The sequence below is a fragment of the Barbus barbus genome, assembly GCF_936440315.1.
Source record: "Barbus barbus genome assembly, chromosome: 37".
Classification (NCBI taxonomy): domain Eukaryota; kingdom Metazoa; phylum Chordata; class Actinopteri; order Cypriniformes; family Cyprinidae; genus Barbus; species Barbus barbus.
Genome location: NC_136715.1, coordinates 7,191,700 through 7,216,842, shown reverse-complemented (window position 1 = coordinate 7,216,842; position 25,143 = coordinate 7,191,700). Strand labels below are relative to the sequence as shown.

At 36.7% G+C, this 25,143-nt stretch overlaps 1 protein-coding gene across 1 annotated transcript; it reads left to right on the top strand.

Annotated features, from left to right (window-relative positions):
• Positions 1-5,406: 5,406 nt before the first annotated feature.
• On the top strand, positions 5,407-18,640 carry LOC306856813 (macrophage-stimulating protein receptor-like; the record flags this gene model as incomplete). Its single annotated transcript, XM_079396293.1, has 20 exons — positions 5,407-6,609; positions 9,423-9,599; positions 9,673-9,795; positions 9,980-10,150; positions 10,444-10,604; positions 10,983-11,121; positions 11,246-11,382; positions 11,693-11,872; positions 11,972-12,071; positions 12,741-12,959; positions 13,076-13,222; positions 13,332-13,485; positions 13,617-13,709; positions 13,819-14,031; positions 14,703-14,783; positions 15,173-15,354; positions 15,599-15,708; positions 16,483-16,648; positions 16,739-16,875; positions 18,409-18,640. 20 exons carry the CDS (start codon positions 5,407-5,409, stop codon positions 18,638-18,640), a joined length of 4,125 nt encoding a protein of 1,374 aa, XP_079252419.1.
• Positions 18,641-25,143: the final 6,503 nt, after the last annotated feature.

The following is a 25,143-nucleotide window of genomic DNA, read 5'->3' as shown; positions in this document are numbered from 1 at the left end:
CATGAGGCTTACACTGGTGATGTACTGGAGAGGAAACAGATTTCACAGTAAATGGTCTCATTTTTAGCAGTTTTAAAGTGTTTTAAAGCTTGTTGTTTTGTAGAACATCACAGTTATATAGGGCCTTTAGATAGGGAGTACATGTTAATAAAAATAGAATTATATTTTCAGAATGGCATAATTTTTTTTTTCTCAAGAGATCAGAGAGAGAGATTCCTTTATTTGTTATTTTTATGCTTCACATAAAAATAAAATTATGTTTCACATGTCCACACCTCAGTAATTCAGTGCCAAAAAATATATATATATTATACAAATATCTAATAAATAAGAATACTAATAAATAAACTAAAATCCATTAAAATAGAATTTAAAAAGTACAGTCTTTTAAGTGTAGTTCACATTCTCAAGTTAAGCAGTCTCAAACATAGTCTGTGGGGTAAAACGGCCCCAGGGGGCTATGGGCAATTACTGTAGTTAATCTGTTCTGAACATCAAATCCTTTGTTTTTCCATCAAATGTATTCTAACTAGTTGGTTGGGGGGTGTTTTACCCCACTATAATTTCTATTTCAGTAGTTGCTTTGGTATATGTATTCCACTTAAAGCACCAAAACCTGTTTGAATATAGCTGAATACTCAAGTTTCATGCTGCACATACAACAAACCACGCCTCCGTTATCAGGTATATAATGATCTGGCACTGTCCATCTAACACCCTTCAGCTGGATCATGGCACTGCGAATCATCTCTGTGGTTCTTTTCACTGTCTTTTTCTCCAAAGGTATGGCATGCAGGATTGATTTCAATCTCTCCATTGCTTTTATAAGCATATCATTGATTTAACTTGCTGATAAATGCACTTTTATTGGATGATTAATTTGAGCCTTTAGGCAGTTGATAAGTTTGTCACTTTATTTTAATTAAAAAAAACAAAAAAACATTTAGAAGTAATGTTTACAAGGCTTTATATGCACAGTATGAATGTCCTTCACTATCTTCTCATTGACTTTCAGCTCTGACACTGAATTTTTCAGCTCTCACTTGTGTGCACACAAACTGCAAACTGTACTTCTCAAAGAGAACAGTGCAGCTCCAACACCACCATCACGTACAGTAAGAATAACGTAATTAGGAAATAATTGGCAAGAAACATGTTACTTTGTCTGCTTATAAATCTGAATTATTTTTTTAAATGATTCTTTGTAGATGGCATCAGCCTTAATAATTGCATTGACTCGTGTGCTAATGTGAATGTAAATGATGGATGGATGAGCCATATCTCCCAATGCTGTGCTTCAGATCTCTGCAACACTACTGCAGGTACTACACACATGTGAGAGTAAAGCCACATTGGACTGTGATGTTCATACTTATGAAGTGAGTGAAGTGACATACTGCTAAGTATGGTGACCCATACTCGGAATTCGTGCTCTGCATTTAACCCATCCAGCGTGCACACACACAGCAGTAAACACACACACACCGTGAACACACACCCGGAGCAGTGGGCAGCCATTTATGCTGCAGCGCCCGGGGGAGCAGTTGGGGGTTCGGTGCCTTGCTCAAGGGCACTTCAGTCGTGGTATTGAGGGTGGAGAGAGCGCTGGACATTCACTCCCCCCACCTACAATCCCTGCCGGCCCGAGACTCGAACCCACAACCTTTGGATTACGAGTCCGACTCTCTAACCATTAGGTCACTTATGCTAAACTCTTAACTCTATGGTACACTAACAAACATTACATTTTTTAAAAGATCAGTTTTATATTAAATTGACAGTCTCTATTCTTAACATTTCTACCACTACTGTGAATGTTTTTGTTACCGTGATTTGAATGGATGTGCACATGAATTAAAGTGTCGATTCACCCCAAAATTAAAATTCAGACATTGTTTACCGACTTCTCTCTCTCTCTATTCAGTTAGTGGAGGTTTCTGCACCCCAATGTTCATACTATCCATCCTAAATAGTATGTGACATTACAATAAGTGCGTCCCAAAGCATAGTATGTTGAAAAGAGTATGCCAAAAGTCCCCGGATGGTCTGCTATTTCAGGTCGATTTTTGAAGTGTGAAGTGCTTTGGCGAAGAATTCGGTCCAGAACTACAAACACGAATAAAACGCGTTAGAAAAACTACAAACGTGGCGGATTTGCGCGAATCGACCGTCAGGTAGAGAGTTTAACAAAAAGGAGTTTGAGTTATTCAACATTTAGCCTGGTAAAAAATATTTATTTGTTGTTATCCGTGTTATTTTTAATCTGCAACAGTAATGTGAACTTTTATAAACATCCATTTGGTCGTTAACTTTTAAATGCATCATTATGCAGAAAATATGAGCAAAGTTCTCGCCATGAAAGACCCAGATCAACGAGCTACTTTTTTCTCTGCTAGCAATTTAAAAAGGACACCAAAGCACAATAAAAGTGGGCCATACAACTTATGTCATTATTCACTGATTATAGCTTCCTCTCTGGCGAGAAGCTGAGAACCAGGTCATTCTCACATCTTTTTTGAACCTGATCAACTGATTCAATTAAAAATATATATTGCTCAAAGAATGAGCCATATGTACATTTTTAAAGAATAACTTTTTAAATGATCAGTCTGTTCCTCATGAAAAGCTGTTGTATAGAGTCAGAAGATTAATAATGCACACCTTGTTTCATACCTGTGGTCTTTTGTGTCCTTTTTGAAGCTTGAAAGCTTTAGTATTGTCTGATAATATGTGTCAGTTGCTTGGGCTTTTAAAGGTACGGGTCAATTTAACTGCCTCTGCTTTTCTTTACCTGTTTAGACTCATCTAACAGAATGATGTGTTACACCTGCAATGACATAAACTGCCCAAATACTCAAAAATTGGACTGTAAAGGTGAAGAGAGCCAGTGCATCACTGCAACAGGTGATTCATGGACAATTGCTTATTGAAAACTAAAGTAATAATCAACTATGCCGAGGCAGAATTGCTGTTTCCCAATGTGAAAGAATGACAGTTCTTGTTTACCATTAAGACTCATTTCTGCTTAAAAATTCTACCAAATCTCTTTCCTCTTCTCTTTTCTCTTAGGTTTAGTTGGCTCCATCACCACCATCACTTTGAAAGGATGTGCAAGCAAAAACGTATGTGGTAACAGTGCACTATTACCCCAACTAGTACACCAATGGGCAAATATCAGTAATGTTTTATGTTGTGATGGAAACCTGTGTAACAGTGCCCAGAGTCTCACACAGGAAGCAATGTTGCTGCTGGTACCAATGCTTCTTGTCATTTTTCCCAACTGAAATTCATAGATTACAATAGTGTTTGCTCTGAGAACCTCGTTCAACGAGTAAGAAATCGTTCATTTTGTTTTGAATAAATCACGGTTTCTAATGAACACATTGTGTGTCTGTGTATTTTTGATGAACTTGTTAGCCATTTGAAGGCTCTTAATTAGATTAAAGACAATAGAGTTTATCTTTGCTCGGCCTTGTGCTTTTGAGAAATGTTCTCACAATAATACTGACTGAGTGACACGTTTCACTATTTAGACAATGTGTGTTCTGTTTATTCTATTCATCAAATTAATAAAATTGAAAGCATAGACTGTTGAAACCTACTATGGCGAAGGATCGGCTCATGAATATTAATCAGGTTACGTGACTGCCAAAGGACGTCATGGTGGGCGGGGCCTGTCAACTCCAGTCAATGCTTCATCAAACGAAACAAGCAGTTGCCGAAACACCAAGACATCTCTTTAATCATGTTTCAGAAGTTTCGTATCTGGTTTTATGCATAAACTAAACTGAATATATTGTGGTAATATATACTGAAAGTTGTTTGCCTTCTCACATTGTTTTTTTACTAACAAGTCTACATGTTCAGAGTTGGAAATGCAGTTATTGATCCATCCTGAGATTTGCACTTCGCCGGTTTATCATCACTAACAGGTGAGAGTGTTCTTATTGTCTATTTTTCCTAAAATATGAAATTAGATATTTACAATAGATATTAGATATGTATTGTAATTTTGTCACTAATAATTAGGCTAATAAATACAATAAACAGACTTCATAAATGGCAAGTTCCATAGATACAGTGCATTCCAAATTTTATTCATTTATTATTAAACTAATCGTATAAATGATCCGTCATTCTGTGTCTCATGTCAGACAAAAGTTGAATCCTCTTTCCAAAGACTAAACAACCTCATTTCAAAATGAACCATCCCTAAATCCATGGTACAAATAAATCCTCCACTGGCGCTGCCATCACTTAGAATAAGCAGCCTGTATTTAACTTATTCTACAAGTTTTTGGACTATGGAAATAATCAATGCAAATGAAAATAATCAAAATAACAGGTAATTGAAATTATTATGTTTACCTTGTTTTCGAACGCTTGCATGCTTAAACTCTCCCTAAAAACAAGTATGCAAGCCTGTAATCTTAGTTACTGAACATTTGAAACTAATATAACATATTTGCCTAGTCAGGTGAATTTGATCATTTGCATTTAGCAAATTTTCTTTTTTTTCATTTTTTTTTCATTTTCTTTTTCTATCAGAAGAGACCTGTGATTCTTTTTTTGTGTCACTACCAAGCAGTCAAGGTCTATTTTAAAGAAACACATACTACTTTCCACTGTTTCCATGAAGATGTATAAATGCTTATGCATGTAGTCTGCAGAATGCATTTAATGCAGAGGTGCAGAATGCTGTGGCATGATTTTGAACAGTAATTAGCTCGCTTGTTGGTTAAAAAAAGCTCTTGACTGAAAAGCACAAAAGTCCGTTTGCAACTTTTGCACAAAAAAGCACGTCTAGTTTGTGACAAGAATGACAATTTGAGAGGCCCTCAGTGAAGAACATGGTGATGAGCTCTGTTAATAAATAACTCGGATAAGAACCAAACAATATTACATAGAACATTGTGGCTGGAAGCCAACTATTCTTTCCCAAAGCCATGTTTTATATTTGTCTTCATATTTTGCTTAAAACACTTGCTAATAACTCAGAGTTGTGTGAAATATCTATTTTTTTAAGAATTTCTTTCTTGCAGAGACATGACTTAATGCTGCAGGTGCAGACATATACGAATAAGTAAAACCTGTTCTAGTGTTTATAGACTTGAATTTGAAACCTTGTTTTATAATAGTATTACTATAATAGTAATAGAATAGACACTTGCCTGTCTCCTATAAGTTGGGTTGGTGTGTTTTGGGTTTTGACTAAATGATGACAGAATCAAAATCAAAATAATTTTTTTGTTTTTTGTGTGTGTCTATTCATTAACTATTTTAAAATTAAGCTTCTTTTGTGGTTGTTGTCTCAGGGCTTCCTGTTCTCAGGATGTCTTCACTGACCGATGCCAGCTGGAGGTAACAACAACACTCTACAGCCATTTTCTTCACCCTGGAGAGGACATGGTCCACTGGGCCACTCATCTGGTGACATGTGTCTGGATACAGGCTCTAATGTCTTCTGCATTAGATTCTTGTCCCCCAACGGCTCCCATCGCTGTGGACTTCTCAGTGCCGTATCCCATGCCTTACTTCCAGACCCGCAATCCCATCCAGAACATAGTTACCAACTCCCTTTTCCAAGAGGTCTATGTGGCCTCTCAGAACGTCATTGAGGCGGTGAACATCACTCTAGGTAAACTTTGGGAGCTCCGTATGGGACCCGTGGGCAGTCCGGAGTGTGAGATATGCGATTTATGTGATATCGCAAGAGATCCTCTCCATGAGGACACAGACAATGAGGTGTTGCTCCTAGATACTTTCTTGATGTACTTGTACTCGTGTGGAAGCTCCCAGTATGGAGTTTGCTATTTCCATCAACTTCATGAAAATGGAAAGCCTCCAGGGCCTTCAAAGTGTTTATTCCGTAAGAAGTTCAACTCTCCGCAGTTCTGTCCGGATTGCATTGCCAGTCCTTTGGGAACGAAAGTCTCCATGGTGGAAGAGGGCCAAACGGTGTACTTCTTTGTTGCAGCAACGGTGAACAACAGTGTGACGCAAAAATACGGTCGCATGTCCATTTCCGTACGCCGACCGGTTGCGACTGAGGATGGTTTTTACACCGATGTCAGAGGGTTGACGGTGTTGCCTGCTCTACGGCAGACGTACAGCATTGAGTACATCTACAGCTTCTACACACAGGACTTTGTATACTTCTTGTCTGTCCAACGAGAAAAAACTGACTTGGACTCGTCGCCCTTTCAAACAAGACTAGGCCGTCTGCCACGCCACGAGTGGGAGATGCGACGCTACCGTGAAATAGTTTTAGAATGTCGCTTTGAGCCCAAAAGGCGAAGGAGAAGCAATGGCAGCGAACCTTTCAAAGATGTGGTCTACAATGTGGTTCAAGCAGCCCACTTTGGCAAGGCCGGACGGGAGCTTGCCGATGAGCTGGGTGCTGAAGAAGAGGATGATATATTATATGGCGTATTTGCTGTAACCGATGACTCGGGCGTTCCTGAACACGATTCAGCACTTTGTGCTTTTCCGATGGATACGGTAAACACGGCAATAGATGATGGAGTGGAGGACTGTTGCAAGTCAGGACCAGAGCAGCTTTCCAGAGGCCTTTGCCATTTTCAGCCCTGTGAGAGCTGCCCACATGAGGTTGGTGCATTTTCTGTTTATTTATTTTATTTTTTTGTTCGCAATCATCTATTCATATTCTGTATGCTTTTGAACCATTTGCAGACCAATTATTTTCCTGGTTAAAAACAACAGAAAGTTTACTGTTGTGTACCACAAAAAAAGATATTTGACTTAAACTGCAATTAAACGCCAAAAATAAACATTTAAAATATGTGAATGCCACTCTGTTTAGAATGTCTAACTTTAACAAATGACATTACGTGTGGTTTTTGAAGAAATGGCTGGAGGATTGCATTTCTTGTCCATCATCGCTTTGCATGTTGGCCCTATTTTTTGACTCTTTTGTCAGGTACCTTCTCACTCTCTTATGTGGAATGGTATTGTTTTACGTTGAGACTTACCAAGCTTTCTAGTGGGTGTTGTGGTGCCATGCCCTCCTAACAAAAGCTTAAAGTTATTTTAATTTGCTTGATTCTTTCTTTTTTGTTCTTTTGGTGTAAAATGGTTTGAGTGACCACAATGTGGGTCATAAGCCTTTGTCTATTCTGTATCATGTCCTTGTGTATAGGACTTCAACTCCTATAGAGAGTAACACACTTCATCAAAAACTGTATGGTCTCATTGAAGAAACCATTTAAAAACCTTTTGTAACCATTAACACTGAGACTCTGAGACTGAAGTTGTTCATTTTCAGAAACTTAGTAAGTTTTATTTTCTATTTCTTATGTTCTTGCCTGTGGCACGCACACAAAATGTCAAAACATTGATGCAGGAAATAAGAGCAGCTATTGTAGTCCAATAGAATAACTGGGAAAAACAAAGTTGCAAAACAGTTTGGTCCCTGTAGGAAAGTCTAACCATTGTGAACCATTGTGAGTTCTTGTAACCCTTAAAAAGGCCTAAAAAGTATATGAATTGCTTAATTTAAGTCTGTGATTATCATTCAGATTTAGGTATATGTGGCTGCTTTTGCTTTATACTCGTTGTTGACAGTGTTTTCTTTTAGGCTGTGCTTGTTCTAAGGCTGATTGCCTGAGACTTTACTCATGACTAAGAAATTATTTAAAACTTGACTCAGACTTGCAAAAGAATGACCCGTGCTTGACCCTGGCATACCAACATTAAAAACCCAAATTTCTAAATTTTTGATGCTTCCATCAAAAAAAGTTGCTTAAGTAGCCTGTGCTTTTGTTCTATTTGTGTGTGTTTTTAACAGCTTTGAAGCTTTTGCTGAACCAAGCTTGCTGTAGTTCTGTGAAATTATCTAAACAGCTTAAATCTAATGTTGCCCTGCTCTGTACTACATTCTCAGAAAACAATCTCAGCCACTTACAGGAGTTTTCTTTCATTACCGCAAGCGTTAGAAGTCTGATTTTGAGTTGTGTGAATATACAGGAAGATATTTGAACATTAAAAAAAGATAATGGAAAAATGATGCACTTGTACCGCAAAGTGGTCTAGAGGAACATTTTCTGCCATGTAGCAGCTAGATCACTTTTTGGCTCCACTGAAGAAGTCAAAGAAACTTCATGCTTGCAGTATGTGCTCTTAAACTAGCGTGAGTATGTGTATTATATAAGTATGCTAAATATTTTCTTTAAATTAACTTTTTTTTTGCCTAGCCATTTGCAGTTTGCATTTTTTGCATTTTGATGTCTAATGCAGTGATTCATTTTTACATGTCTAAATTATTTTTATGGCCACTGCATACTTACAAAATACTCTTTTTTAAAACCTTCATCAAAACAAAAATAAGAACTCATTTATATCATATCTGTCAATTTATTTTATTTTTTTTGCCTGAAATGAGTGACAAATGTGGTTCAGATTTCTTAAAAGCTGCGAAGTCCATCATTTTAGTGTTTAGATGAGAATTAGCCACTTTTGCAATCTAAACAGTGTGTGGGAGAATGTCTTGGAAAGCTCAGGGTATGATTACGAGTTTGCTGGCATAAAAGCAGTTTACAGATGGTATGTTTATATGAGTGTGTGTTTGTGCAGTTAAAAGAATAGGGTTTTCCATTGAGGTCAATGTTTATGGGAAATGTGTGGAAAAAGGAGAAAATGACAGTGTCGTTTTTTGAGATTCCAATGAGAAACACTCACCAGATCACTCATTTTGGATGCGCTTGTTAAAAAGTATGATTTAAACACATTTGAAAAGGTAGAAGTGCTGCTGTGTTTACTATCATTATTATTATTAAAAAACATAATCTGCAAACTAGAACTCCTCTAATTTGTGTTAAATCAGTCTACTGTACTTGCAATAAAAAAGATTATTAGATTATTATTAATGCATTTCCACACTGAAAATACATTTGTGAAAATGATCATGTCTTAGTTTTTCAAAAAAAAAAAATATTTTCAGGCAAGTATGTCAGTTGTGACTAGCTAGCATCACTTTATAAGGAAGGTTCACAGCCACTTCACAGTTGTCTAGGGCCATGATTTGGTTAGTCAAGGATCGTGTGGTTGTCTTTTGTCTGATGTTGGGAGTTTCAGTATTTTGTTTGAAATATCAGACTCCCAGACAATAGAAATTAGAGAGAGCGACATGTGATAGTTTACAGCAGATCAGCGTAGAACCACAGATCACTTCAAAACTGAAGTACCCAAACAAGAGATTGAGTTCTGTTGTGCTATGTTTGGAATTCTTGTGGTGAGAATCTTAATATATCCAAAATATACAAATCATTGTCCACGTATTTCACTAAAATTTATTTTCTGCATAGCTTAAATACACTGTATACTATCTATCCATCCATCAAATGAACACATAACTTTAATAAAGCAGTGCAATGTTGATTATTTTATTGCATATGTATGATCAGAGCATGGAGCACAATATGACCTGCAGAGATCAGCCCACCCTGGTGTCTCAGCCGTACTACAGAGTCGACCTCTTCAACAGACAGATGAGAGGTGTTCTGCTCACCTCTCTGCTGGTCACCAGCATCGAGAACAAGACAGTGGCTCATATAGGCACATCAGACGGGAGACTCCTGCAGGTATGGATCACGAAGAAGACAATGCCAGTTTCATTAATCATTACATTAACCTCTGTTGTTTTTTATGCCACAGCTTGTACTGAGAAGGTCCAGCCCCATCATCTTTGCTAATTACTCCCTTGTAGAGAACCAGAAAGTGTCATCTACCGCAGCGGTTCTCTCCCTGGACCATCTGCTGTTTGTGGTTGGAGATAAGGTGTGTAGCATAAAATAATTAAAGGAATGAATCAGATGTAATACCAACCTTGATTTCTAAAAAAAAAAAATGTAAGTGGTATGCAGTATGAAGTATGCTAGTATTCCAGTTGGATATGGCTAAGATTGTAGAAGGCTGTATTCCTTTTTTGGGCTAATGATGGTTATATAATTAAAACTGGCAGATGATTCAGGTGCCTCAGAGGGGTCCAGGTTGTCGGCACTTCCTCACATGCGCCATGTGTCTGATCGCACCAAAGTTCATGGGATGTGGCTGGTGCTCGGGTCAGTGCACCTGGGCTTCTGAGTGCAGTGAACACTGGGGAAATGAGTCCTGTCCGCCTGGCATCACAGAGGTGAAATATTAAGCATTATTATTTGTTAAAAAGGTTTATCCATCAGTGACTCGTTTGTAAAAATGCATTGTACAGGCTACAACAAAGAGTCTAGATTATAAAACTAGATTAATACTTTTCACATATGTTTAATAGTTTAATATTTGAAATATTAGTTATTTATTTATAAAAATTTATTTTATATTATTTTAAATATTAGATAAGTACTCGTATTGATATGTATATATAACATTTATGTTTACCGACACTGAGAGCAGGCATATAGGAAATGCATATGGAAATGTTCTGTGTAGTTTTTCCCCAAAACAGCACCTCCTGATGGTCAGAGTGAGATGACTCTGTGTGGATGGGAGTTTCAGTCGCCCCTGCGACCCGCCATCACGACCAGAACCCATGAGGTGAAGCTGGGAGAAACCGCCTGTTTGGTTCAGCCTCACAAAAGCAACAGCACACAGTAAGTATTACTGATTTCATGCAGGATTATTAGTTGACTAAAACTAAATCTGAAACTAAAAGAAAAATTGTAACTTGACATAAAATCCTACTTGCCAAAGCAACAGTTGTCATTTTAATTTAGTTTAACTTGATGTTCTAAAATAATTAAAGCTAAAACTTAAGCCCCATTCACACCAAGCACAATAACTATAAAGATACTATGAAGACATACTTCTAAAAATACTATTTTAAATAATTGCTGTTCTTTTGAACTTTATATTCATTTAACAACCATGCATGATAGATGCAGAACAGATTTCTAACAGTTTTGGTTACTTTTTAAATGTTTGTAGAAAAGGAAACTGTTTATTTTAAGTCTGGACATTTTTGTGCTCAGCTTGTTGTGTAAGATCCGTTCTGGGGCAACAGAGCCACTTTTTAAAATGGTGAACATCACAGCTAAGGTGCATGAGGGCCGAGTGGAGGGACGATATTCCATTGAAGGAAGTGCAGAGATGCCTGGATTCACCTTTGTGGTAATTAGTTTATTCGTTGCACAAACTAAACATCAAACAAAAATCCTCCTGATTTTTAACAATAGTCATTAGTAAGCTTGTTGATAGTAGATAACCGTTGCCTAACGTATTTTTTTTACACCAGATTCCAAACATCACTGAGGTCCAGCCTGACTATGGGCCTGTGAACGGCGGAACACTCATCACTATCACAGGTCCTTATCTGGACTCTGGGAAGAACAGGAAAGTTACACTTGATGGAGAAACATGTCCAATCCAAAGGTGTGTGTGTATTCATTATATTAGGGCTCTTCAAATGGGGGGCCAGTGATGGAACTGCAGAGGGTCTGCTAATTGTATCAAAACATTTCAATGTAATTGAATTAAAATGATGCACAATATTGTTTAAAAGTTTATTTTTTTTAATGTTTTTGAAAGAAGTCACCCAGGCTGCATTTATTAAAAAAAAAAAAATATATATATATATGTATGAAGAGACCCCTGTTTAAATGTTCAACTCTATTATTTTTTCTCTGTTTAAGATTATGTATGTAGTTTTCATGTTCTAAAGTGAATGTTGTTCCACCTACAGTGTATCTGTGGTAAGAGGAAACCTGTCCTCCATCATATGTCTCTCTAAGCCTGTGACGGAGGTGAAAGATGTGGTGCTCCGTGTCTACATCGATAAGTCCCGTGTGGTGACCACTAAAGTCTTCCGCTACAAGAAAACCCCTGAGATTCTTGCTGTGCTGCCTGATTGCAGCTTTGACAGGTAGATTCAGATGGTCATAAGCTGTTTACTTTTTGGCAGTTCAGAAGACAGCCTTTCAGAAAAGTAATAGAATGTGTAATATTTTTTTTCAAATTGCAGTGGGTCAAGAATCATCATTGAAGGCCGAAATCTGGACTCTGTCTACAGAACTGTCGTCTACTTTAAACCCAAAGAAAGCCACCTCAAACCTGTTTCCACTGTATGAGCTATAAACATTCACTCCCGTATTGATCTATTGCCTTGTTTTTTTTAAGTGGTCATATCACCAGTGAGGAATCAAATATTGCTTAATATTTTAAAATAAAAGTTCTTTAACACTCTTTAAGTTTCAGAACTTCAAGAGTGCAAATAGATATATTGAAACTAATGTTAGATGAAAAAATGGTTTGTTCTAAAATCTTCCAGAACATTAACAGATATTTAGCCCAACCCTTGGTAATGTAATAAGCAGGTAGCAGGATAGACAACATTCACTACTAAAACTAGTCAAATGTTGTGCAACTTCTGGCTGTGTAGCACCTGCAGCTCTGCAGATGCTACATTATCTAAATGTTAGAAGAGTGGCTTTTACATTTCAGTCTAATCTCAGTTTGAGCAGCATGATTTCAAAGCATTGTACCTTATTTGTTTGTGTTTAAGGTCATATATTTAGTGTTGGGTGATTCTGTCTACTCTCTTTAATGACCACAACAACACTACATAGGTTTTTATAACTTCACGAATTAAAGATGAAAGTGTTTTAAATCAATACCTTAGAAGCACAACATTAGCGTTTGCCAGTTTCTATATCAAAGCAAACAGATATAGATTTGTGAGCACATAACATTTTTCTTCTTTCAAATTTGCTTCATACTGTTGTTCCCTGAAGGAATGCAGAGGGAAAGCAAAACCCACCCATATGGAGTGCATCACCCCTGTCTTCCATCGAGATGAGACCGAAGAGGGCGAGCTCTCATTTGACATGGACGGAGTGCTCGGCCTGTGGAAACAAGACTTCTCCTACCACCCCTATGGCAGACCCATCCCGTTTGAGACTGAAGGTCACATACTGAGACTCTACCCCGGGTTTGATGAAGTGTCCTTGCATGTATGTAGATACATCCATGAATACAATCATTGCATTGCTGCACTTTTTCAGTTTTAATCATCTTTCTGAGAAAACATTTAAACTCTAGGATTCAATCTTTCTTCCTCATGACGCAGCACCAGAAGTTGAACCTTGTGAGCTCCTGCATGTCAATCACGATGACGGTTGGAGATGTTGACTGTGGTGCTAAAGTTTTAGATAATGAGATCACATGCAGGATCCCTAATAATGTCACCATTCCCAGTGAGGGTTTACCTGTGAAGGTGAGTGTTTGAAAGTGTGTGTAGATCTATAAATGCAGTAAAATACCTTGACGTTAGCCAAAGCAAATTAGTTGCATAATACAACCTCACACTGATTTTCCTGTACCAGGTAACAGTTAATGGGTACACACATAATGTTGGGACCGTAATCTTGGTCAGTAACCACTATATGGTGGGTATTGTGCTTGGCATACTGGCAGCTCTGGTCACGGGTGCAGTTATGGCCTTTATCGTGCTGAAACACCTGAGGAAACAGAAAAAAGGTGAGCACAAATTATACCACGTCTCACTAATGCAAATCTTTTGCAGTTATTCCTAAATTTCATATCTTAACAGGCACAGCTGTTATGAAAAAAGGCAGTTTCATCACAGTTTTATCCTTCTTTACCCACAGCTTCACTGGCAGAAAATCGCCTGTCTTACTTTTCCCATAGTCGTTCACGTAATAATAGTGTGGATTTATGTCCCGTAGGAGACTACAGACGTGGTGAGACAACATCTTCACATCGGCAACACATTTTAATTTATGTTTTTTTTTCATGAAACTATGAAGTCTACAGATACTTTAGAAACATTACGTTGTTTGGTGTTTGCAGAACTGCCCCTCACAACCATCCCTGCACCTACTGGGGCCGTAGCGTTCCCCGTCCTGGCCTACACAGGCTCCCTAGACACAACCCTGACCCCTCTCATGCCCCCAGAGAAGATCTCCATCACCAGTTTCCGCCCTGAGCTGCTGGAGGAGGTGAAGGATGTGCTGATCCCAGCCTCTATGCTCAAGGTTCACCAACACCAGATCATCGGAAAAGGTGTGTTTATAAATAAAATATGCTGTATGCTGAAAATAAGTGCAATACACTACCTCTTCAAAAGTTTAGAGGTCTGTAAGATTTTTAAATCACCATTGCTGTATTTATTTGATTAAAATACAGGAAAAACAGTAATACTGTAAAAATGTTTTTACAATTTAATTTAAAATCAATTTACAAATTTAGTTTTTACAATTCCTGTGATGCAAAGCTGAATTTTCAGCATCATTACTCCAGTCTTCAGTGTCACATGACCCATCAGAAATCATTCTAATATGCTGATTTGCTGCTCAAAAAACTTTTCTTATTATTATCAATGTTGAAAACAGTTGTGCTACTTAATATTTTTTGTGGAAGTCATGACGCTTATTTTTCTTCAGAATTATTTAAAAAACATTTAAAAACATTCTGAAAATAGAATTATTTTATAACATTATAAATGTCTTTTGATTAACTCATAAGTCTTTGAAGAATAAAAGTAGTCATTTCTTAAAAGAAAATAAAATGACCTGAATCTTACTGACCCCAAACTCCAGGGTTTAGAACAAGATATTGCTTCATTTCTCAAAAAACAAAACAAAGAGTTATTGGAAAAGGGAATAAGGTCATATTATGAACATGAGGATTATTGCCACTATAAATAAACATGTTTTTTTGTTTGTTTTTTGTAGGACACTTTGGGACAGTTTACCATGGTTACCTCACTGACCACACCAACAGAGAAATCCATTGTGCTGTGAAATCTCTTAACAGTAAGAAACTCCTCAATTAAAAGAGCTCATAAAGACAAGAACCGAACTACCCTCTCAGGATTACCTGCCTGATAAAAAACAGTTATATCTCACGATGAGCTGCCTTGAAAATTGGGTAGCTGTTAGCTGTAGCAGCAGTAGTGTTCCTGTTGGTTAAACATTAGATTGTGGTTTTAGCTACAATAGGTCATGGGTTCAATCCTCAGGGAATGCATGAACTGATTAAATGTGTATTGTACCTTGAATGCATAACAATATTTGAACATTATTTTGAGACATAGGTTATTTTTTTTAAAAGACTGATCTCTAAATGTAAATTGACTTGAATGGTTAAATAATGTCAATGTTTACTTCTAACTGTATTTTCTCACATTCTGTCTCTCTGGTAGGAATAACAGATGTAGAAGAAGTGGAGCAGTTTCTGAAAGAGGGTATTCTGATGAAGGGATTTCATCACAGTAATGTTCTCTCTCTCCTGGGTATCCTGCTTCCCGAAGAGGGACTTCCCTTGGTGGTCTTACCTTACATGAAACACGGAGACTTGCGTCACTTCATTCGCTGTGAGAAGAGGGTCAGTTGCTAGAACTTAAACTCTTAACATATCAAATGTGTTATGTATTTAGCCTTTTACCTTTGCTTTACATAATAGGTTTGTATTTGTGGATGGATTTCACAACATAACCTCATGCACAGCTCAGAATCAAGTTCATGACCTTTGCAGAAGCTCCAGTAATGATGTTTCCAATAATTACACAAACTCAATGTGTGCCTGTTATATATGATGAGTCTTATGTAGTTTTGTCATTTTACCCTAGAATCCCACTGTTAAGGATTTGATTGGCTTTGGGCTCCAGGTTGCTAAAGGAATGGAGTATCTAGCACAAAAGAAATTTGTACACCGGGATCTGGCTGCACGCAATTGCATGTGAGTGTTGCATGCACAAAGATTTGGCTTTAAGGGCCTGATATTCGTGTATAAGTGAACTAGAGTGACATAATTTCAAACAAAATCAAGCCAAATTGTTTGTTTGGAGTTAGTTTCAAACAGTTCAAAACAGCTTGCCAAAGTGAACTTCCAGAAAAGTTCAGATGGTAAACACCTTCGAAGTACCGTTGTTCTGTGGCAGTTACATTTTTGTAACTTAGGCTTCTTTGACGTGGAGACTTCTCTGATTCATTTCTTTGTTTAGTCCATCAAGGTCAGACGTAAGTACACATGTGAACACACTGGAGAGATGTTAATAGTAGAATTAAAGTTGCAATTCTATTTGAAAGCTACACGGATACTGTTTTTTCGTGTTTAATACTGTAAAGCTGCTTTATTTAAAGTAATCTGTTGTATACAATGCTAGAAATAAATGAAATATGACATGATTTGGCACTTTTGACTGAGTGCTGAATTGCAGAGCTCATGCCAACATATCCACATTGCTATGATCAGATGCTTTCTTAATTGCTGTTTTTTCACCGCTGTAATTTTTGTAGCAATTATTTTGTCATTGAGAGGAAAATGTGTTTCAGGTGTTTCAAATTTTTTACTTCTCCAATATCAAGGGCCTGTATGGCTCCAAACCGGAATGTCAGAACATTAATTAATTTAATTATTTAAATTGACCTACTTTGCTTATGTATGTAAATGCACACTGAAGCTCAACAGACAGTTGTGAATTTGGGACTGACTGAACTGATATTCTCTCAGGCTTGATGAATCCTACACTGTAAAGGTGGCAGACTTTGGAATGGCTCGAGATGTGCTTGAGAAGGAGTACTACAGTGTCCAGGACCACAGGAAAGCCAAATTACCCGTCAAATGGATGGCCATTGAGAGCCTGCAGACGCAAAAGTTCACAACCAAGTCAGATGTGGTGAGCAACATGTTACTTCAACCAATGGATTAAATTTAGGATTTGTCATATGATCTTCTCAACACTCTTTTATTATGTCTGTTACTGTAGTGGTCTTTTGGGGTTTTAATGTGGGAGATGCTCACACGAGGAGCCAGTCCGTATCCTGAAGTTGACCCATATGACGTCACACATTACCTTCTAAAGGGCCGACGGCTGCCTCAGCCACAGTATTGTCCAGATCCATTGTAAGTTTTTCCATTTTTTTGCAATATGCATTTACACTCCAACTTACTCTTCTCAGTTAATCAAAATTGTTGGCCTAAAGTAGAAAATTTGGTTTGATTACAGAGGGTGGTTCAGTTCTTTAGAAGGTTTCCCTTTCATTTGTTTTTGGAAATTGTTCCACAGCAGAACAGAGAGAGTGACTTGGCCTTTTGAAAATGCAAAGGTTTTAAGTAGCTGTCTGTAAGTTTAGTGTTTTTCCACCATTTGAGGTTCAGAGGGTTTAGAGCTTACTCAGTATTCAGAGCAGTGGAAAAGGTCAACTGAAAGGTCATTGTGAATGTCCCTTCAATTATCCAACACCTCAAGTACTGCCAAGAGAGTTAATCATCATTTACTTTCAGACAGACGGAAATGTTTAAAAACCAACATAGTGACACAGCAAAACTTTGTAAACCTTAAGAAACTTCCAGCAATCACTAACCAAACCTTTAGCTTTTGGCCAGAGTTGTTGCTATGAAAGATATGTTGTGGGATGTTTTCAAAGAGATTCATTTATTTCTATAGTTTTTTAAAAGAAATGACTTTTACTCAATAAGACTGCATTACATTGATCAATGCTGACAGTAAAGACCTTTATAATGTTACAACATTTCTATTTCAAACATGCTGTTCTTCTGAACTTTCCGTTCATCAAAGAATCCTGAAAAAATATATGACGGTTTTAAAAGAAATGCATGATGTTGCTGTTAATACGGTTGTCAAGGATACGCAGAACGAATGTGGGCAAGAGCGACATCTTTTTCAAAAGTCTCCATTTTGGTCCATTTACACTGAAACACAACCCCGGAGTTTTCAAACTAAAACAGGAACAAAAGTCTCAAAACCTTTTTTCGCCCTTTTCAAATTTCACATCACATCAGAAAAGCATTTATTTTCAATAAAAATTAAGGAAATAATCAAAAAGTTTAAAATAAAGGGTAGGGTAGGGTTAGGGTAGGTGTAGGGAGGGCTTTATTGTCCCAATAAGGTGGCATCCATTAAATAAATGTACTACAGTACTAAGGTGCAGATAATTGCCACTATTTGCAGTAAGTAGTATAAATAGCAGAAAATCCTGCTATTTTAACAGTGTAAATAGAATCTGTAGCTATTTGCACTTAGTGTAAATAGCATATCACAAAAAAATCCTGTTATTTTCACTTAGTGCAAATAGGCGCTGCCAAATAATAATGCATTAACTCGTACCATGCATCACAGGATATCACAGGTTGTTGTTTTGAACATAAATCATGAAACCTCCACTTTTCTTCTTTGTAAAGCTTTAGAAACTCCGGAATGCATTAAAAACCAAAAAAATGCATAGTGACTCAGAGTGTAGGATGTGGAAACATGACCGGTGGTGAGATTCAGCAATGGAAACTGTGAATGTGTGTGACTCAAGTTCATATGCCTGATTGATGTCTGATTTATGAACACAGTATGACACTGCTAGTCACTTTTCAGTAGAGATTACCCAACTGAGAGATGACTGACCATTACCTCTGTATCTGCAGATTCGCCATTATGTTGCAGTGTTGGGACCCTGACCCTGAGAGGAGACCAAATTTCTCCACATTGGTGTCCGCTGTGATGAGTATTCTGTCCAGCCTGGAGGGGGAGCACTACATCAGTCTGAAGGTCACATATGTCAACCTGGACCAGCCCCGCCCCTACCCCGCCCTAACAGACTCTGCCGATGAATATGATTCGTCAGATGCCGCTGATGAAGGCTCAGTCTCGAGCTGATTGGTCAACAGTTTCGATATTTACTAAAAGGGGGGCCTTTTTGACACCACAGTGACTAGGTTTGAAATTCTAGAATGCTATTTCAACAGTACTCTTTTACAATAAATAGTTCACCCTTTACTCACCCTTAGGACATTCAAGATGTAGATGAGATTATTTTATCATCTGTTTTAGATGAGACAAAACAGCTGATAAAACAATCGCAACAGTCTACAGTACAAACACAATGGTAGATTTCTTACAAGCATGCAGCTTTTCAGTGTGCAGTATTTTCCAACACAAAGCATTAAAATTCCAGTAGAAATCTACTTTTCAGTTTTGTGAGATACCTGTGAATAACTTTGAAATCAAGTCTACAGTGACAGCACTGAGTGTTAACACACATTAATGTTTCACATTTAAGCACTGCCCTCATTAGAATATACACTATATTGCCAAAAGTATTGGGTCACCCCCTTCTAATGAACGTGTTTGACTACTTTAGTAATTTCTATGAGTACAAATCTTAATGTTTAAGCATATAATGATATTCTAGGGAATTGTGTACTTCTAATTTTATAGCAACAGTTTGGACAGGACCCTTTTCTATTCTAACATGACAGTGCATCTGTGTATAAGGCACGGTTCAAAAAGACATGATTGATTCAGTCAGTGTGGAAGAACTTGACTGGCAATATAGTGTATTTCAAGTCAAGTCAAGTCACCTTTATTTATATAGCGCTTGTAACAATGTAAATTGCACAATATCCAAAAAAAGGAAATAGTGTGTCAATAGTGTAAAATGAAAAAAATAAAAAATTGCAATCAGGTCGAACGATATCGCTGGAAATGAATTGTCCCCAACTAAGCAAGCCAGAGGCGACAGCGGCAAGGAACCAAAACTCCATCAGAGACAGAATGGAGAAAAAAACCTTGGGAGAAACCAGGCTCAGTCGGGGGCCAGTTCTCCTCTGGCCAAAATTAGCTTTCAGTTGTAGAGGTTGTATATTTTATTTATGACAGTAACTTTATATGTGAATAATTTTCTGTATTTTATTATATATATATATATATATATATATATATATATATATATATATATTACAAATATCAAATACAGAAAAGTCCTGGTCTGCACCACTTAAAGATATTTGTAATCAGTGAGCCTATACTTGGTATTGTGATTATATCAGATCCTTGTACAGAAAAGGGATTCAGTGCACAATGTTTGGGATGAGTCAGCGCTGAAAGGTGTTGAGCTGAATATATCACTGTGCTGCAGTATAGAGCTTGTAGAAAAGAGTGAGAATTTGATATCTGTGACGCACATCCCTAAATAAAATCAGATTTTGCCAAAGGTACTAGTTTTACTGTGCGCTTGAATATTCTTGGGTAATACCACCAACCAGCAATATGACTAATGTAGCTTGTCATACTGAATAATGCATTAATGGAACATATTATAATCATCAAAATCTATCTCAATATTTAGTTGCAAGTAATGCAATTATTTTATTCACATGGGTATGTAATTTTCATATATTATGTATGTTCTGTATTTTTTAGTATTTGGTGGACTTTTGAAAATTTAAATATTAAAATCAGCTTTTGTTCAAATGTAATGACAACAGGTATATATATATATAATGACATTTTATTAAAATATTACAATTGTAAAAAAAAAAAAAAATTAGCAGGATTTTTTGAAGGAAAATATAACTGATGTGACTGACATTATATTTTCCCCGGCATATTAAACTGGGATAGAAATAAGTATTTTAACATAAAAACACAAACTGTCTTTTTGAGCTTGGGGTGAAGATGAACACTAGGGGTCAGTAAAACCCCTTTCATAATTGAGCAAATATTAAATTAGATGATTTTTTCTTAGTTTGCCGCAAAATGAAAAAAAAGATGCCTTTATGTAATTATGCATTTAAATTCCAGTATTTGTTTTTAAAGTAAAATTATTATTTTTTGACTGTGTTCGTGTCTTATTACTGTATGACAGTTTTAATAAATTACTCCTAGTCTCTATGCATTATTTTCTGTTATGAATATTTAGACTATAAAACCTGCAATACTGAAATGACTAGAGAAAGAGAGATCCAAGTCAACAAAAGCCACAAAGAACTATACTGTAAGTTCAGAGGTAGTGAGTCTTATTCCAACAACAGAAACCAATACAAATAAAACAGGAGGAAACAAACATCATAACGTTGTTTTTTACTCCCATATTCCTCGCTCACTTCCTCTGTTACAAGATAAAAGAACCAAAGTAAATTCCCAGAAGATGCAGCCTTTGATTGTGAGCTCATATCTGCACCAGTGTCAAAAGTGTGTGTGTGTGTGTGTGAGTGAGGAAGAGAGAAAGATTATTTCCTACTGGGTGAGCAGAGATGAATAGTGAGCTGTAGACACAGGCTGCTCTCGCCTCATAGTCACAACCTGCAGCCTTGAACCCTTTCATCATGCTCTAACAGCTCAGATTTAGATCTGCACGCTCTTCAACACACACACAGTCAATTACTGAGACACCAACATACAAATCACATACTTTAGCTCTGTTCCAAAAACCAGGGAACCGCCTTGCTGTTTACCTTTTAAGACGGCATTAAATACTGATATAATGTTGCTGCCTATTTTTTATTTATTTATTAATTTATTTTTGAATGAATGAATGTTTTTAGCATTGCCCATTGAAAAAATCAATTGCTAATAAAATTGCCAATAGGGTGATTTTTAAACAGTTTTTAAAATGATGTTGTTTCTTTGTTACTTTTTATCTTAAGTCTTAATTATCTTACATCGTGCCCAGTTAACAAAAATGTCTTAATTATCTTTTGTGCCCAATTAACAAAAATGTTCCCATTTGGCTTTGAAATTTCTGAAAAAAAAGGTTTTAAAAATGCAAACGTTGCAAACATATTGTTCTGAAGAAGTAATAATTTTTGCTCTTTTTACTGATATAAATAAAATTTATTAACCCTCAGGCTATCCAAGAGATAAGATTATTTCACTGGAAAAAAAGCACTATTATGGATAGAGGACTCATATTTTATCTGGAAGCTAAAGACATGATAATAATGACATAATGATGGATTTGTTTGTTACAAACATGCAGCTTTTCACTTTACAAGACTTTAATTAATCAGCTGGAGTCGTGCAGATTATTGTGATGTTTTTAACAGCTGTTGGAATCTCATTCTCATGTTTGGATCCATCGGTAAGCAAATGATGTCAAGCTAAATTTCTCCAAATCTATCTTAAATGGCACGAGGGTGAGTAAATCTTCAGCTAATATAAATTTTTTATCATTTTATTTAAGAATGTGATCTTATTTGCAGTGTTGTAAGCTCCTTAAAATGCTTTCTAGATAGGCAGCTCACTAGGTTTTGTAACAGAGCTCATAATTTGAGTCATTAATGTCACGTGCTTTGCTTGTATGATGATACATGCTTCATTCTAATGATGAATTTTAATTGTTCAAGATTGAAATCAACTCTGATTAAATTAGCTGAGTCAAAAACAAGAGGAGAGAGAGAAATTTGGTTTCGGTTGTTGTGTGGTCGAGAGAAAGAGCTCCAGAGCAAACTGAGAAAGACAGAGAGGCAGGAGGAGAGAATCAAAGACGTTCCGGCATGTGTGAGAGCTTGAAAACAAGTCCAGGTTTGGGTTATGATCCGTAGGGATCCGTTCCAGCAGTGTTGCTCTGACTCACTCATTACTGAACTCCAAAACAAAAGTTCTACAGGTGCTGGGAGAAGTAAAGGCTGAAAAAACCAAGGCTCACTCTGCTGGAGCTTCTGTCAGCTCAGTGAAATAAAAAACCTTCCCTCCTGTAGATGCACCCTGCATGTTTAATGGAAGCTATTAATAATTACTTTCTTTTTCTTAGAGGATATATATATATATATATATATATATATGTGTGTGTGTGTGTGTGTGTGTGTGTGTGCATGTTTATGTGGTTTATGAGGACACAAATTTGTATAATGACATGGGTATGACAGAGGTATTACAATATGAAGGTGGTTTATGAGGACACTGCCTATGTCCCCGTAATTCAAAAGGCTTAAAGAACATACTAAATGGTGTTTTTTTGAAAATCTAAAAATGCACAAAGTCTCCTGTGAGGGCTAAGTTTAGGTGTAGGGTTGGTGTAGGGCAATAGCACACACAGTTTGTTCAGTATAAAAACCATTACGCCTATGGAGAGTCCCCATAAACCACAAAAACCAACATGTGTGTGTGTGTGTATATGTATATGTATATATGTATATCACTTTTACACAGATAAGTGAAATGTGATGCACATAAATGTGCAAGTACAGTTACAGTCTTGGAGCACATGAGCAATTCAATAGGCGACAACGACTGTGGAAAAACAGGTTGAATTTGGATTGATTCAGCATCATTTGAAAACAATTTCTTCCATAAAACCAAGCTTGTTTGCAGGATGAGTCAGAATCCCCCCCCCCCCCCCCCCCCCCCCCCTCTAACAAATTACAAAATGATTTCAAAGACCTGCCTGAAAATCAGCTGCAAACAGGTTTTTGAGTATGTTAATCAAATTTGATGGACGATCTAGATTTCAATAATAAAGAAAATAATAAGACAATCATAGGAATGAATAGTGGTAAACCTTTGGGAAATCATCATCAAACCATATTTTGGCTCACAGCACTACCTTAAGTCCTGTGTTTACAATACACCACACTACACATTGAATACATACTATACATAGGACACACACACACACACACACACATATATATATATATATATATAAACAGCTTGTTTATTCTGGCCACTGAAATTACAGTGTCAAGTTAGACACACTGCATTATGAGACACGGTAGCCTACTTAAAATCTGTAATATTTTACCCAGTATACAATACAGACATAATAATAGTATGGTAGTGTGCTTTTTTTTAATATTAATATTTAGAGCACATTCATATACCTCAACATCCCTAATACATGTTCAAATTCATCAGCCAATCACATTACAAAACTGACTCAGAAACAGATTGTTAGCAGTTATTGTATTTGAAATGCACGAGGACACTATACAGAAGACAATCTGATTGTCAAGCCATGTTGCGTCAGAGTGATTGGCATCACCTCCCAAAGCGCATCTACAGAGAATCTCATTTGAATCTACACACATTTGAATTGCAGAAATAAACGTATTATTCTCAATCCTAAAATAATCATTATACAACATCTTTTCTTCTCTCCAAAACCAAATATAGCAAGACAATTGACAAGCATTTCTGAACAATTCTGGACACCAAGTCTGACATTACATTCATGAATTTGGTAGACAACCACCAAGCAGCAATATGATTGATGTAGCTTGTCATGACTACTGAATATTACATGAATGCATTAATGGAACAAAATCTAATCGGGGAAATCAATCTCAATGAATATTTAGTAGCACATAGTGAAATTATTTATTCACACGGGTATGTCATTTTCATATATTATGTAAGGAATTTCTGTATTTCTTAGTATTTGGTGGACTTTTGAACCCTACTGTATATCATTCTTAATGCAGAGACCTTAGACAAAACCTAAAATGTCTTGGAACCCCATGTAGATAAGGCACTCGCTTCCATCAGTTTAAATATGGTAAATCCTGCCTCTTTAAGCTTTTGGCTGGCAGTCATTGCTGGAGATGAAATAAGACATTAGAACTCATTGCAGTCTCAGATTTATCAGTATCTAGAGGGGCATTAGCACCTCTCTTAGGGTGTGATGAAGAGTTGGAGTGACAGGAAATCATTGTCTTGGCCAGTCTGCTGGATCTTCTGGAGTGGATGGAAAGGGGGAGATCTCTCGAGGTTACTAAGGGTTGTTTTGGAATAGGAGACTTCGTTTTAATCTGTGTTTGTGTGGGTGTTTATAACATTGACATGTGAGATATTGCAGGTACTGTAGTTGTTGTCACTGTCATCAGTGCAGTTCGGTTCTTTTCAGACTGAAATCTGACAGATCTGGCTTCAATAAATATACAAAGGAAAGAATTGTTTTGTGATGCTATATAACGAGTATGCTCACTGGTTAAACATCTCGAGATGTTGCCTCAATGCATTTATAAAATCAAGTTGTTATTCACTCATACATTCATACAATTCAATCAGTTCTTTTTTGTTTCTTCCTATCAGAACCATATTCGAAATTGACTTTATTCACTAAATGTGCACAAGGAATTTGTTATGGTTTACAGTAGTTTACATACATATACAATCCAAGAAAAAAAGAAAAAAAAATTAAAGCAGAAGACTTAGTCATAGATGTAGACAAGTAGAAGATGTACATATTGTTCCGTACATTTGTATAAATATAAATACTGTATTTACATAAACAAGAATGTTATATAATATGTTTTATGGATGCTTATCAATTTTAATATAATTTATGGATGCTGTTTCATTTTATACAACATTTCTTAAATCAGTTCCCTGGAATACTTGATTCTTATAGATCAAAAGCAGAGGAAACCAGCAGAGAG